General features: G+C 40.7%; 1 protein-coding gene across 2 annotated transcripts in view; it reads left to right on the top strand.

The window, feature by feature from the left end:
- Nup160 (nucleoporin 160) overlaps positions 1–14,513 on the top strand; it is a 63,083-nt gene extending 48,570 nt beyond the window's left edge. For both annotated transcript variants that reach the window (XM_021183053.2, XM_085834709.1), the window contains 9 exons: positions 530–690; positions 1,375–1,435; positions 2,646–2,756; positions 2,925–3,048; positions 4,756–4,857; positions 8,551–8,692; positions 10,738–10,863; positions 11,051–11,155; positions 13,373–14,513. In XM_021183053.2, coding sequence (XP_021038712.1) covers positions 530–690; positions 1,375–1,435; positions 2,646–2,756; positions 2,925–3,048; positions 4,756–4,857; positions 8,551–8,692; positions 10,738–10,863; positions 11,051–11,155; positions 13,373–13,462 — 1,022 coding nt within the window. In that variant the 3' untranslated portion in view covers positions 13,463–14,513. The remainder of the gene's footprint in view (positions 1–529; positions 691–1,374; positions 1,436–2,645; positions 2,757–2,924; positions 3,049–4,755; positions 4,858–8,550; positions 8,693–10,737; positions 10,864–11,050; positions 11,156–13,372) is intronic.
- The last annotated feature ends 1,329 nt before the right edge of the window (positions 14,514–15,842 follow it).

Raw genomic sequence — 15,842 nt, 5'->3', positions numbered from 1 at the left:
CAAAGCAAGATGTAGAGTGAGGGCAGCAGCACAGCCAGGAGAGTGCTCAGTGAGCAGGTGTGAGGTCTTGATATCTGGGCCATGGCCGGCTAGCTTAGCCTAACTGTGTGCTCTAGACAATCAAGAGATCCTGCCTTAAAAACAAAGTACATAGATCCTGAACACCACCACCCACATTTGTCCTCTGGCCTTTATATACACACAAATATACAGAGAGACAGGAGAATAAATAGCTAGACACAGTGGTGCTTGCTTATAATACACTGCTTGGGGGTAAATCAGAATTAAGAACTCACAGTCATCTTTAGCTACAAAATGAATTCAAGGCCAACACTCTTAGCTTCTGTACTTTTTACATTCCCCCAAAAGGTGCTTGCCACAGGGTATACTCCATATTCTCATCAGTTTTTACGTGTGATTTTAAGTTATACTCAATTTTGCTTCAGGAGTTAGTGCTTCGTGTGTAATAGATTCTGTTTGTATCTGTAAATAAACTTTTTTTTTTGTCTAATTTACTCTTGCCTCATAGCTGGTACAGTGATGTTTGAATATGGTATGCGTCTTGGCAGAGAGGTTCGAACTCTTCGGGGACTTGAGAAGCAAGGCAACTGTTACCTGGCCGCTATTAATTGTTTACGGCTTATTCGTCCAGAGTATGCGTGGATCGTACAGCCAGCCTCTGGGGCAGTGGTATGAAAACTTTTCTTTGGAGGATTTTTTCATTATTAGGGTTTTTGTCCTTTCAACTGTTATTATCTCATTTTGCTTCATTTATTTAAAGAGTCTACTGAGGATGCGGGTAGTGGTGGTGGTGCATACCTATAATCCCAGCACTCAGGAACTGAAGCCAAGGGGGGAGTAGGATGGATAGGCCAACCTCAGCCACAGAGTGAATTTAAGGCTACCCTGGTACATGAGACCCTGTCTCAAAAAAAGTGCTTAGTAAATAATACCTGCTTTTAATTTTAGTCCTTTTTAATTGTGTTAGAGAAGTCAGACACAGTTTTTCCTATCCTGATGATAGTTTTTTGTGTTTTATAGTGTCAGAATTTACTAAGCTATTGCCCAAGGTTACCAGTGAATGATAGAACTATGGAGCCAATGGAAAGGATGTGACTTATATACAGGTCAAATTATAACTTTGTTTTAAATAACATGTAAGCAAATGACTCCTCTTGACAAACAGCTCCATTTTGTTGTGTTATGGTTATAGAACCCCTGTAAAAGAGTTTTATGCCAACTGAAATAAAAATAAATCCTTGCCAGGTATCAAACATTCTGTGGATAATTTAAACATAAATGCTCTAATCACAGTTAATACTATAAAAATGAGATCATGTTTTAAGAGTTAAGTCACTGGTTTTTGTTTTTCAGTCTGATCGCCCTGGAGCATCTCCTAAGCGGAATCATGATGGCGAGTGCACAGCTGCCCCAAGTGAGCCCAGGATTTCTGATTTCTGGATAGTAGCCATTGTTATAGTTCAGTAGGCATGGATTAAGGTCGTGTGTCTGTGTGTGTCTGTGTCTGTGTGTGTGTGTGTGTGTGTGTGTGTGTGTGTGTGTGTGTGCTGTCTATGTGAAATGTTACAGTGATTGTATGTAATATAGAACAGATGGTAATATTACTTATATATAATATTACAAATATCACACATAGTCATTACCTATGGTAAAATTACTTCATTTTACTTTAGTTTCAACGTGTAATCTCCTAAAGATTATCTTAAGAGGTCTTTGAAAATACTATACTGTCATAAAAGAAATGAACATTACTTTAGGAAGCGTGTCTTTGTGTTTAGGAAACAGTTGAGTGGTAAAGTGCCTGCCCTGCGCGCAGGAGGACCTGAGTTCAGGTCCCTAGCACCCACAGAAGAAGCCAGGCATATGCTGTGCTTCTGTAACCTAGATCTAAAGAAGACACAGAAAGACCCTGAGAGCTCTCTGGCCAGCTAGGCTTGCCCAGTAGGTGATCTTTAATACAGCCAAGTGCATTTAACACATGCCTTTAATCCCAGCCCTCCAGGCCAGAGATGAGTGTGTCTCTGCGTTCTAGGCTAATGTGGGCTGTGTACTGAGACCTGGGGGTTGGGGGTGGGGCAGTGTGGGGAGGAGGCTAGAAAGCAAAAGTGTGTTGCATACTGTGTTCAGGTCAACTCAGTGCCGAACATCTTCATAGGATCCTTATGACCAGGGGATGATGGTGTTTCACAGAGACCTGGGACTCCAGATTTATTTCTGCACCTCTCGCTTAAGCAGTTGTAAGAGCTAAATTAAGTTACATGTTTGAAACACTAAGCACTCCCCAACTGCAGGTTTTGATTCTACTCCTTTGCTTGAGTCAGCTATGTGTGTGTATGTATATATACATAACATACATACATACACACACACACATATATATATACACACACACACATGAATGAATGAATGAATGAATGAATGAATGAATGAGACATTGCTTAATTTTTACTGATTCCTTTTTTCTTCATTTCTTCCTCTATAACTTGGAAAATTAAACTGAGAGCCTTTGTCCCACCCTCATTCCCCAAAAGTGGAATGCTATTTAATGTCGCCCTTGAAATTGACAAGTTCATCTAATAGACACATCTAATATCTTTGGATAATAAAATTTATTTGTTTTCCAGCCAATCGGCAAATTGAAATTCTGGAATTGGAAGATCTAGAGAAAGAATATTCTTTAGCTCGCATTCGCCTCACGTTGGCTCGGCATGATCCGTCAGTGATTGCCATTGCAGGTAGGAACTTGACTACTAACCGACCTGACCAGTGATGCGGGACCAGGCAGTGGGGTAATGGGATAGGTGGGTCTAAGGCAGGGATACTTGTTAACTATCAAAGCGTTTGGTCTTGCTTATATATGTATGCCCTTAGGTGCACTAAGTAGCCATATCCCATTTCCACAGGAAGTTCATCAGCAAAGGAGATGAGCGCACTCCTGGTTCAGGCTGGCCTCTTTGATACTGCCATATCACTCTGTCAGACTTTTTCGCTTCCATTAACACCAGTCTTTGAAGGGCTTGCTTTCAAGTAAGTAAAAGTTACATTTTAATAGCCTTAATTTTTTTCCTTTTTTTTTCTCTTTTTTTTTTAAGATTTATTTATTTCATTTATGTGAATATATATACACTGTTGCTCTCTTCAGACACAGCAGAAGAGGGCATCAGATCCCATTACAGATGGCTATAGGCTACCATGTGGTTGCCAGGAATTGAACTCAGGGCCTCTGAACACCAGTCAGTGCTCTTACCTGCTAACCCATCTCTCCAGCCCCAATAGCCTTAGTTTTCTAATGTGGAGATGCTGTCATATTCTTTAATGTGACACAGTTATCAGAAGCTGCTCAACTATTATAAAGAGATGCTCTGTTTGGTTTTTGCAAGACTTTTTAAAAATCTTTTGATAGCTTATAGTTTTATTTGATTTAAAAAAAAAAAAAACTTTACTAGGAGAGGTGGAGCTCCAGTACCAGCACTTGAGAGGTAAAGACAGGAAAATTGAGGCCAGTCTTAGCTATGTTAAGACCATGTATTAATAAAAAAAAAAAATCGCTGAGCAGTGATGGCACAACGCCTTTAATCTCAGCACCTGGGAGGCAGAGACAAGTGGATTTCTGAGTTCGAGGCCAGGGCTATACAGAGAAACCCTGTCTGGAAAAAAAAATCTTTGTCTTAAGACGACGCTGGATTAGATAATTGATGGTGTTCATTATAGATGAAGCATGTGATGTTTTCAGTCCTACGGCTCTTGGAGTCTTTTTGAAAATTATTCCTTTTGGGGCCTGGAGAAATGGTTCAGTGGTTAAGAGCACTGGCTTATCTTCTGAAGGTCATGAGTTCAATTCCCACCCACTTGGTGGCTCACAACCATCTGTAATTGTATCTAATGCCCTCTTCTGGTGTGTCTGAAGATAGTGACATTGACAGTGTACTCGTATATACATAAAATAAATTTTTTTCAAAAAAAAGAAAGAAAATTATTCCTTTCTCATTTCCTCTTTCTTGTGTGTTCATGTGTGTGCTAGAAGACACCTTCCTTGGATACTGTCCACCTTGGGCTTTGACACATAATCTCTCACCAGGGCCTGGGGCTTGTCCATTAGACTGGGCTGATGGGCCTGCGAGCTTAGGCGCTCTCCTTTTCTTTAGCTTCTCAACACCAGAGTTACTGGCATGTCACTATGCCCAGCTTTTTATTTGGCTACTGGGGAACAAACTTGTGCTCTTCACTTGCATAGCGGGCACTTCTACTGCTGAGTATTGTCCCTAAAAGTGAAATAATTAGCACTTACAGGGTACACTTACCTGACAGGTGTACGTCCTTTGTAGATTCTGTTCCTAGCAATTTTTTTTTTTTTTTGAGATAAGGTTTTTCTCCATATAACCCAGGCTGGCATAAAAGTCCTGCTACTCTAGCCTTTTAAGGGCTGATGGTACAGGCAACTTTTTATTTAAGTTATAGCTATTGGTAATGTGCTTCATGAATGAAAATATTTTTGAAACATTGTAATGGGGGTTGGGGGGCTGGAGAGGTAGCTTAATAGCTAAGAATATTGGCTACTTGACCTCCACAGATACCAGGCATGCAAACGGTACACAGACATATGAGGCAAAACACCCATAATAATTAAAATAATTTTCAAACTTTATATTTTAGTTTATTGACACAGTTGTAATAGCAAAATAAAGCGGCTCACTGCAGCATTTGGTTACTGGTGTGGGGCCATTTTCATTGCAGGTGCATTAAGTTGCAGTTTGGAGGAGAAGCAGCACAAGGAGAAGCGTGGTCCTGGCTAGCAACCAATCAGCTGTCGTCTGTCATCACCACCAAGGAGTCCAGGTATAGCTCGCCCAAGGGGTTCTTTAGGCCTAAGTAGATTTACCTTCAGCAAAGCTGTCGCACTTGTTTCCTGAATGGATAACTTTAAAAAAAGATTTATGTGTGTGGATCTATTGCCTAAATGTATGTGAACCATTGATGACCGGGGAGATCAAAACTGGACTTTTGGATGGCTGTGAGCCATGGGAGTGCTGGGAGCTAAAGCCAGGTTCTCTGCAAGAGCCACAGTGCTCCTAACTGCTGGACCATCTTCCCTGCCCTGTGAATAGTGCTTTATCTGACCATACTTTTATTTCCTGCTGCTTTTTTGAGAAGGAAGAGGGTAATTTGAGGTTTCTCATTATTTTGAACTATGATTTCACTATGTAGTCCTCACTGTTCTCAAATTCTCAATTCCCCTGTCTCACCCTCCTGAGCAATGAGATTGTTTACAGGCATGCAGTGTCAAACTTGCCTTATGAGATTTTTGTTGTTGGTTTTTCTTTGTTTTTGTTTTGTTTTTTAAGATTTTTAATTTTTTTCTTTATGTGGTATATGTGTTTGTATGTAAGTTATAGGAAGTTGTAAGCCACCTGATATTGATGCTGGGAACCAAATTGGGTCTTACAGAAAAGCAGCAGGTATTTTTAACCACTGAGATATCCAGCCCTCTGCTAAGTTTTTATGAAAGTTGGGGTTGGAGAGCTGGCTCAGTGGTTAAGAGTACATGTTACAACCATCATTGTGGTGCACAGCTTTAGTACCAGCATTCCAGAGGCAGAGGCCAGCCTAGTCTACAGAGTAAGTTCTAGGACAGCCAGAGCTATATAGTGAGACACTGTCTTTAAAAAAAAAAAAAATTTTGAAAGAGTGCATATTGCTCTTGCAGGGGATTCAGATTTGGTTCCCAGCATCCACACCCAGCTCACAAGTGTGGTACCTGGAGCTCCAGTGGGTCAGAGCCTTCTTCTGGACCCTGTTGGTGCCTGCAGTCACATGTGCACAAACACACATGTAGACACATAATTTTTAAATTAATTAAATGAGCCGTGCAGTGGTGGCGCACGCCTTTAACCCCAGCACTTGGGAGCAGAGGCAGGCAGATTCCTTAGTTCGAGTCTACAGAATGAATTCCAGGACAGCCAGGGCTACACAGAGAAACCCTGTCTCAAAAAAAAAAAAAAAAAAGAATATCACTTACACCCACAAAATTAAGGCTAGCCTGGTCAACATAATAAGGCCATTTCTCAAAGGGAAAACAAGCACACACACACAACCATGGGTCTGAAGAGCTGACTCAGTGTTTTAGGGTGCAATTTCCACACCCACGTGATTGCTCACTAACCCTAGTTCCAGGGGGTCAGTGTCATCTTCTAGGTATTGCATAGCTGTGATGTGTAGATAACACCCAAAGGTAAAACACAAAAAAATTAAAACATAACAAAAAACAGTTGAATCTAAAAATAAAAAATGCAAGAGATCCTTAAAGACAAACTTATTTATTGACTCAGTTCAAGTGTGATTGCTGCCCATTAGGCTGAGACTCCAGCCATGCATTGACCTCAGTTTGTTCTGACAGCCTTCATGAACTTACTTTGCTTGGGATAGTGTGAATAGACTGTTTCTGAATTTTCTGAAACCTAATTCCAGTAAAATACCTTTTATGAAATGCATTTACCACCATTTTACGCAGCTTAGCAATGAAAATGATAGTACTTTAGAAACTGAAAGTTCTTGTTTAAATACTTTCTACTTAGGTTACATCATTTCTAAGCTTGTATAATTTATAAACAGTAGAACCTTATTTGCCTCACATTGTGAAAGCTAGAACTTCAACATCAGGATCTACAAGGACCTTCTTGCTGTCGTTGAGTAGCAGAAGATGGTAGGTAGAAAAAGGAACAATCACATTACCATCCATCATGGCTAATTCACTTCTTGAGTGGGGATACTGATGTGTCTATGAGATGGGATCTCTTACCATACCACACTTCTCAAAGTTTTTACACCAGGGATAGAGTTTACCATCTGATGGGCTGGAAAGATGGTTCAGGTAGTTCCCACCACCCATGTTGGCTGGCTCACAACTGCCTGTAACTGCAACTCTAGGGATCTGACACCCTATTCTGACTGACCTCTGCAGATATATACAGACATGTATATATACATGCATAACATACATACATATAATTAAAGATAAATTTTGTTTTAAAAATGTTTCTAGCCAGTGGTGGGCATACCTTTAAACCCAGCACTCAGGAGGCAGAGGTAGGTGATCTCTGTGAGTCCTGGTCTACAAATCGAAGTCCAAGAAACCAAGACAACACCCCCTTCTCCCCTCCATCCACCCCCCCCCCAAAAAAGTGTCTAGCATATTAACTTGGAAGGACCATTTCAAGCCACAGAGTTTTCCTCTTTATTACTGGTGCTCCATGTGGGGTCTGAGAAGAAGTTTCCAGTTAGTTTCCTCCTACTGCCTTGACCTGGGTTCCCAGACCTAACTCAGGTCTCTGGACTCACTCAGCAAATGCCCTTTACCCACTGAGCCATCTCACATTGGCTATTACAGTTTGGGACTTGTTTTTGTTTAAATTTTTATTGCATTTATTTGGAGAGTGAACATGTCTGCAGGTCAGGAGACAACTTGGAGAAGTCAGTTCTCTCTTCCACCATGTAGATCCCAGGAGTCAAAACTCAGATTGTCAGGTTTGTTGGCAAGCACCTGTGCCTGCTGAGAGATCCTCTGAACCAGTGGGTTGGTTTGGTTTTTTTGAGACAGATTCAGTGGGCAGGTTGGCCTTGATCTCCACCTACTAACTGCTGTAATAGAAGCATTGCCACCTATCTGCCTCAGCAGGAGTTCTCTGTTACTAGTTTTAAATACTGAAATTAGAACATCAAACTTTCTACATGACAGACTGGACTTTGAACAGGCTCAGCAGTTATAAATACTTGATGCTCTTGCAGAGAACCTGATTTGGTTTGCAACATCTATATAGTGGCTCATAACTACAGATCCAAGGAGGAGCCAATACCTTCTTTTGGCCTTCATGGGTACCAGGAACACACATGGTACATATAAATACGTGCAGACAAGTATTCATATACAAAGGAAAATGTTTTAATTGATTTCTACATGAATGTATTGCTTGGTCAATTTTGGGGATAATATAAGCCAATTCCTCTTTTCTTTCAACTCCTAAAACTGAGGAATTAAATAGGAGAAAAGTAAATCTTATTGGATTTATTTTTTAAATGTTTTTAGTAGCTCATCTAGTTTCTAGTTACCATTTAGTTATATTATCAATTCAGTTGTTAGCTGGAGAGATGACTCAGCAGCTAAGAGCATGCGCACCTTTTGTGAAGGACTCTAATTTGATACCCTGGTACATGGTGGGAAAGAGAGTCAACTCCCAAAGGTGTTCTGTAATTTCTAGATGGATACTATGCCAAATGAGCCTACACACACAAGATGCAGAGAGAGAGAGAGAGAGAGAGAGAGAGAGAGAGAGAGAGAGAGAGAGAGAGAGAGAGAGAGAGAGAGAGAGAGGATAGATAAAAAATAAGCTTTGGTATGTTTGCTAACACCTATGATCACAGCACTCTGGAGAGTCTTAAGAGCAGCCTTGTCTACCCAATTCATTAACTAATTAGTTCCTAATTAACTAGTAGAATAGGAATCTGAACTCCTTTGTCCTTTTTACTTTTTCCAAGTGCTACAGATGAAGCATGGAGGCTATTGTCAACTTACTTGGAAAGATACAAAGTCCAGAATAACTTGTATCATCATTGCGTGATTAACAAGTTGTTGTCTCATGGAGTTCCTCTGCCTAATTGGCTTATAAACAGTTACAAGGTACGTGGTATTGAGGTGGGGTAATAATTTGGGAAGTGTACTGGTTTACAAGTCATTTTGGCAGTAGTTGGGAGGCAGAGACAAGAGGATCAAAAGAACTTCAAAGCCAGCCTAAGTGAGTTCAGGGCCAGCCTAGGCTAAATGAGATACTATCAAGAGAAGTGGAAGACAAAGGAGAATTCACTGGCTTAAATGATTTGATTCTCAATCATCTCTAACAGGACTGAAACAATTTATCTTAAATTCCACGTATAGTACTGGGGACTTATCATTGTATAGTGAGCTCATAATTAGAATAATGAGTATATTTCATGCAACAGTATCTACTATCATTGTTAAAAACTTAACAACAGTGGGTAGAATGTTTCCCAGATAATACAACAGTTTATCTTTGACTGGGAGGTTTATCTATTAGTCTGTTGTCTGTTCCCATGAAGAGGTACCTGGGCAGGTTAGCTTTTTAGAGAAAGAGGTTTACTTTGCTCACAGTTTTATAAGCGAAATGTTTCAAGAACACTTGGCTCATTATTTTGACCTCCAGTAAAAACTGTCTGTGCTGCTATATCATAGTGTATTGCAGTGTGGTGAGACTGTACACAGCATAATATGGTCCAGGAAGGCAGAGGCAATTCAACCTCCACTGTCATTCATACCTGCTCACTCTCCTGAGAACCATCTTAATCTCTTCACAGTGGACAGACCCTCCTTGACCTACACATCCCCCCACTGGGTCCCACTTCTCAAAGGTTCCTTCCTCTTCCATTGCTACTACACTGGGGGTCAAACTTCCAACATGTGACTCACATGTGGGCTATATTGAATGGTAGCTTCTTGTGTGTCTGTTTGCTTGTTTGTTTGTTTGTTTGTTTGTTTGTTTGTTTGTTTTGAGACAGGGTTTCTCTATATAGCTCTGGCTGTCCTGGAACTCACTCTGTAGACCAGGCTGGCCTCGAACTCAGAAATCCGCCTGCCTCTGCCTCCCGAGTGCTGGGATTAAAGGCATGTGCCACCACGCCCGGCTCAGTAGCTTCTTTAAAATGTCAATTCCTCGGTCTTAAATCAGATTATCTGGGGCCAGGAAACAGAATTCCACATTTTGACAACCTTCTGTTTTTGTTGTTTTGTTTGTTTACGGGGGAGTTGTTCTGTCTGTTTGTTGAGACAGGGTGTCACTGTAGCCCTGACTAACCTAAAACTCACTGTAAACTAGGCTGGACTTGAATTTACTATGTAAACCAGGCCTGGATGCTACCATGCTCCCACCTTGATGATAACGGACTGAACCTCTGAACCTGTAAGCCAGCCCCAATTGGGGCAGGAGGAGCTGAAAGGTCTACATCTTGTTCCGAAGGCAAACAGGAGAAGATTGACTTCCAGGCAGCTAGGATGAGGGTCTTAAAGCTCATACCCACAGTGACACACCTACTCCAACAGAGCCACACCTCCGAATAGTGCCACTCCCTGAGCCAAGCATATGCAAACCATTACACTCCTTGCGCTGCATACAGATTTAAAGCGGGTGGTACTTTGCATTTCATTATTTCTGAGAGTTAATGCATACATCCTCCACTTCAGTGCACCACGTTCCTGAGAAAACATGTTGACATTACTGATGTACAATTGAAATAGGAACAAGTTAAAACATGTCTCAGATCACAAAATAGAAAAGAAAAGCCACTTAACAGACAATATTACAGTGTGCCTGGAGGTAACTGGGCTCTTGGGAATTTACAGATCTTACCCTGAGGTGCTCCCTCACACTAAGAACCTTTTTTAAATTGGTTAGTTGGTCTGAGGCAGGACTGTGTAGCCCTGCCTGCCTAGATGTGTACTGTGTAAGTTGAAATACAATTGTATTGGAAAAGTTAATAGGAAAACCTGATTAATTTGTTGCTGTATAGAAACAATCAGCATATGTTTTGGTAATACATTTAGGTTGTTTGTGGACTTGGTTTCTTGGATAATTTCTAAAACATTCTGAATGCAGCACTGCTAGGTTCTATTTCCAGTTGGGGTAGACATGCTTATAATTGTTGTCTTTACAGAAGGTTGATGCTGCCGAGTTGCTTCGTCTTTACCTGAACTATGACCTTTTAGAAGAAGCTGTGGATTTGGTCTCTGAATATGTAGATGCTGTATTAGGAAAAGGACATCAGTACTTCGGAATTGAGGTAGATGCATATGAATCATGTGGCCCAGGAATTGAATTCAGTTTCCAGGTGGCAAATGCCTTTGCTATCTCACCAGCCCCACCTAATTTCATAATGGTGGCAAGGGGGTGGAGTTTAAAGTGTTTCCTGCAAAGACAACAACCTAGAAGAAATGATGTCATTTTAATCAATAGACATTTTCTTTCAGTTTCCACTGTCAGCAACAGCCCCGATGGTATGGCTCCCATACTCTTCTATTGACCAGCTTCTCCAGGCTCTGGGCGAGAACAGTGCCAACAGTCACAACATTATAGTAAGTAAACCCTGAGTTATCCTCAACAGTCTCTACGGGCAAGCACACCCTAGAGCATGATCATCGTGTCTCTAGGAAAGGGAGGACAGAGTCATTTATTGCCCATAATGTGCTACACCCCCACCCCTTTATAAATAAATGTCTAAGCAACCATGTCCAAAAGTATTAAGAAGGGATTATGTGGGCTTCAGTTACACAGAAACAATGACCTAGACTCTTGAAAAGATTGTTTATCAGGGCAGACAGACACTACAGGATGAATTACAGTGTAATAAATACCGCCTTTGTACACAATAAGGTGTTCCAGAACCCATACTAGCTACTACTTACCCTAAAAAGTAAATAAATAAATGAATAAAATAAAACAGTAATATTTGCTTGCTCAATCATTATAAGGATGACTTTTTTGTTTACTAAAGTTCTCCTAACTCTATCAACTAAAACTCATAAAATGTAGTTATAAACTACTTATTACAGTAGCACACACCTAAATCTTAGCTACTGAGGCTTAGGCAAGAAGTCAGTCTCTTGGTTTTAGCAGTTCAGGGTCAACCTAGGAAGCATAAGAAGATAGCATCTTAGAAAAAAAGAGTGGTAGATCTATGTTCTAGCTGCTCTCAAGCTTATGATTTCCTACTCTTGGGCTTCCCCCGTGCTGGGGTATGGGCATGTGGCACTATAACCAGACCTAAGCTGTTTTTAAAGTGTTGATTAAGCAAGGAAGAAGAGAAGATAGCCCTAAAAGTTAGTTATTATCAGTTGGATCTATCAGTTTTAAATAAGTACAGTAAATATTAGTCCCATATTTTACTAAGGAGCTGATGAACTAGTTAAATCAGATGCAGTGCCTCATTCTAGGAAAAGAACTAGTTAATTCTTTCATTAAAAATTCTGGCTGGGCGTGGTGGTGCACTCCTTTAATCCCAGCACTTGGGAGACAGAGGCAGCCGGATTTCTGAGTTCGAGGCCAGCCTGCTCTACAAAGTGAGTTCCAGGACAGCCAGGGCTACAGAGAAACCCTGTCTCGAAAAACCAAAAAAAAAAAAGAAAAGAAAAATTTCTGGCATGGGGATGGAGAGGTGGCTCAACGGTTAAGCGCACCAGCTGTTCTTCCAGAGGACATGGGTTCATTTCCCAGCACCCACATGGTAGCTCACAACTATCAGTAACTCCAGTTTCAGGGGATCTGATACTCTCACACACATACATATCGGCAAAACACCAATGTAAGTGTAATAACAAATTGTTTAAAATAAGTAGAAATAAATAATTCATTTAAATTAAAATAAAAATCAGTAAATTCTGGTGTTGAAGGGTGGCTCACACCTTTAATTCCAGCACTTGAGAGGCAGAAGCAGTCAGATCTCTGAGTTTGAGGCCACCTTGGTCTACATAATGAGTTCCAGGACAGCCAGGGCTATGTAGTAAGACCCCGTCTCAAAAAAGGTGGGGGGAGGGAGGGAATACTGGTGTGGCTTATTGTGGTAGAGCACAGTAGTAAGATATGGTGAAGAAGAAGAGGCAAGAAGATGGTGAGTTTGAGCTTGCATTTTCATAAGCAAGGCATTATGGTGCACAACTTTAATCTTAGGGGTATTATCTGTGAGTAAGAACTGCCAGGGTTATATACTGAGACCTTGTCTCAAAGCAAAACAAAAACTGGTGTACTTGCACCTGGGGAGACTAAAGCCTCCCAGTGAAATCTTGTCTCATAAATAAATGAATGCATACATATATACACATGGAAATTACATGCAAACATACACAGTGGTATAACTGAGTTGGAAATATTGCTCAGTAGTAAAGCCATTGCCTAGTGTACATAAGTGTTTGAGTTCTACAAGCACACAAAAGTGTGGTTTGCAGCTGGGTGTGATAACCACTGGGAGGCAGAGGCAGGCAGATCTCCTGAGTTCAAGACCAGCCTTATCTACAGAGTTCCAAAACAATGAGGACAAAACTACATAAAGAAGCCCTGTCTTGAAAAATAAAAAAACAACAGCCAAAAAAAAAAAAATGTATTCCAAAACCAGGAATGATGGTTACATATAACACAGAAGGGTCAGTTCTGTGTAAAATCTCAGCCCAGACTTCTGTTCTGAATGGTAAATAATGAAGCAGAGCAGACAATATCTCTCGTAGGTAGCCTGGTTGTTGAAGTCAGAGTGATTCAGTCTTCACTGTTGAATATAATGACTTCTTTCTTTTCCCTTACAGCTGTCCCAGAAAATTCTTGACAAACTAGAAGACTACCAGCAAAAAGTTGACAAGGCAACGCGAGATTTACTGTACCGTCGGGACTTGTGATCTGAATAGCTGCTCAGCTCTGTAACCTTGGTGACTCTTAGGGCTTAAGACTACGCTACAGAAACCCTGTCCTCAAGGCCAGCTTTTATAACTGTAAACAACGTGTCTGGCGCCCGAGTCTGCATTCTGCAAACAAAGAGAACAAAGTCAGGACCGACCCTGTGCTTGCTTGTGGTGCTAACACGGTTTCTGGTGTTCAAACTTCGTCTCTAACAGCTGCTTTTGTATATGATTCTCAACCTTTTTCAGAGTTTATATTTTTTTAAACTACCGAAGACATCCTTTATCTGCAAACAGAAACTCACCTTCACTTTCCGTAATAGCTAATGGTTGTTGGTTTGTTACAGCTGACCACCAAATTGTCACTGCGTATCCTTTAATTTTTCCTTACCTTTTTTTGTATTTTCAGTGGATTTGTTTTGGTCCAGAACTAACATCTATTTTCTGTACTGCAAACAAAGGCTAGTGGTTTTACATACTCCTTTCATTATTTATTGTAGAGTTTTTCATATGACCGTCAATAAAGTATTAGGTAATATGCATAGATTAACAATAAATTATGACCAGCTTTTTAAGGAAAATATATTTTGAATCTGGCTAAGGCTAAAGTTGAAAAAAACTAATGTCCATCTATAAAAGAAACAAATTTTCATTTTCAAGTTGTATTAATTTATGTGATTTATAATAATCAAGCTGGACTTGATCATACAGTTAGTGTGATAATATATTGGACCAAAATAGGATTTACCAGTCAGAATCAGAAACATTCATGCATACAAACTTTGGGAAAGGTGAAAAATAATAAAAATATCCTTTGATTTTATTCTGTATATTAAGATTTATCTTTTAAGGAAACAAGTCTCTACTATTTGTTTGAATGACTGCCCTTTGACATCTGTGTTTTATAAACTTTAGAACTTATACTGTTAGCATCCTATTTGTTACATAGTTTAGAGCTCTCCGTGACATGCTACGGATTGGCCCTTACCCTGGAAGCTTTCTAAACTTAGGGCTTTCCACTACAACGTAAAAGGCACTGGTCTGTATTCAACCACGTTCAGCTGTAGTCTGAAAATTAGCATACCCTGTTTCTGCCATATCTGAAGAGCAACAAATAAGAGGATAGCGGTGCTGCCTTGCAGTTCACTTAGCACTGCCCAACCTTTCCTGTGCTAACCGCCATGTCAAAGCCAGTCTGATCTCCCCTTTAGTCTACCCGTCTCATTTTGATTCCAGCCAGAGCCTTGTGTTCTCACTGCAGTGTGTTTGCCGCCGTGGCTCTGTGCTTGTGTTTCCTGTACCCTGTGAGGTTTTATTAGTCCACAGTAATTAGACCATGGCTTGTTTTGTTGTTTCTGTCAGAAAGTTGAAAGGCTCTCTTGAGAGTCTAGAGAAATGGCTCAGTGGTTCCACAGGCTTGCCATTCTTCCAGAGAACCTAAGTATGAGTCCTGTGCAGCTCACAGTCACCTGTAACACCAGCTCCAGGGACTCCAACACCCTCTCTAAACTCCACTGACACCTGCACTCATGTACACACAGAAACACATAAGTCAAAATAATATAAAAATCGTTGATATTGTTGTTGCTGTCTTAAAGGTTCTGTTGGGCTAGGAATGTGTAGCTCACTGATAGAACATTTGCTTAGCAGATCCAAGACCCTCAATCCCCAGCACCAGAAGGCATATAGTAAAATGTAACTGCAATGGCTGTAACAGATATCCTCACTGTTATACTAGATTTGGTAGGGCTGAGTGCCAAGGCCTTTGTTTGATCCCCAATACCACAAAGGGAGAAGGAAAATGATAGTAACATGGAGTTTTCATATTGATATTTTTTTACCAGATATATTACTGTCATTATTGTAACATTGCAAAATTTGCTATACAAATTTTATATAGTGTATACAAACACACTACTTTTTTAATAATTCCTTTTCTTTGCCAGCCCTCCCCACTGGATCCCAGCTGCCTCAAACTCTTAGGGTCTGCCAGGATAAGTGGTACACACCTTTAATCCTAGTGCTAGGGAGGCAGAGGCAGGAGGACCTCTGTGAGTCTGTGGCCACCGTGTTGTACATAGTGAGTTCCAAGACAGCCGGGACTATGTAGAGAGACCCTATCTCCAAAAAGAAAAAAGAAAAAAAGAACCCTTGGGTCAGTTGTCACCAGTCAGTACTAGTTTGTCCCTTTTGTGACTCTCTCTAGTTACTCAGTAGGTCTCAAAGCCCTGGCTATTTTGTTTCCTAAAACTTCACTGAATCCCCCCCCAGGGGGGCGGGGGAGACACAAAATTACAGATTTAGAGATAGCTCATCTCTTAGGAATACCAGAGTTCACTTCTCAGTACCACCACCAACCAGCTCTTTAGCTCCAGGAGAT

This window comes from Mus caroli, unplaced genomic scaffold, assembly GCF_978045245.1.
Source record: "Mus caroli unplaced genomic scaffold, Mus_caroli_1 scaffold_2, whole genome shotgun sequence".
Lineage (NCBI taxonomy): Eukaryota > Metazoa > Chordata > Mammalia > Rodentia > Muridae > Mus > Mus caroli.
The sequence above is the reverse complement of the archived record's forward strand: the minus strand, read 5'-3'. Positions and strand labels throughout refer to the sequence as shown.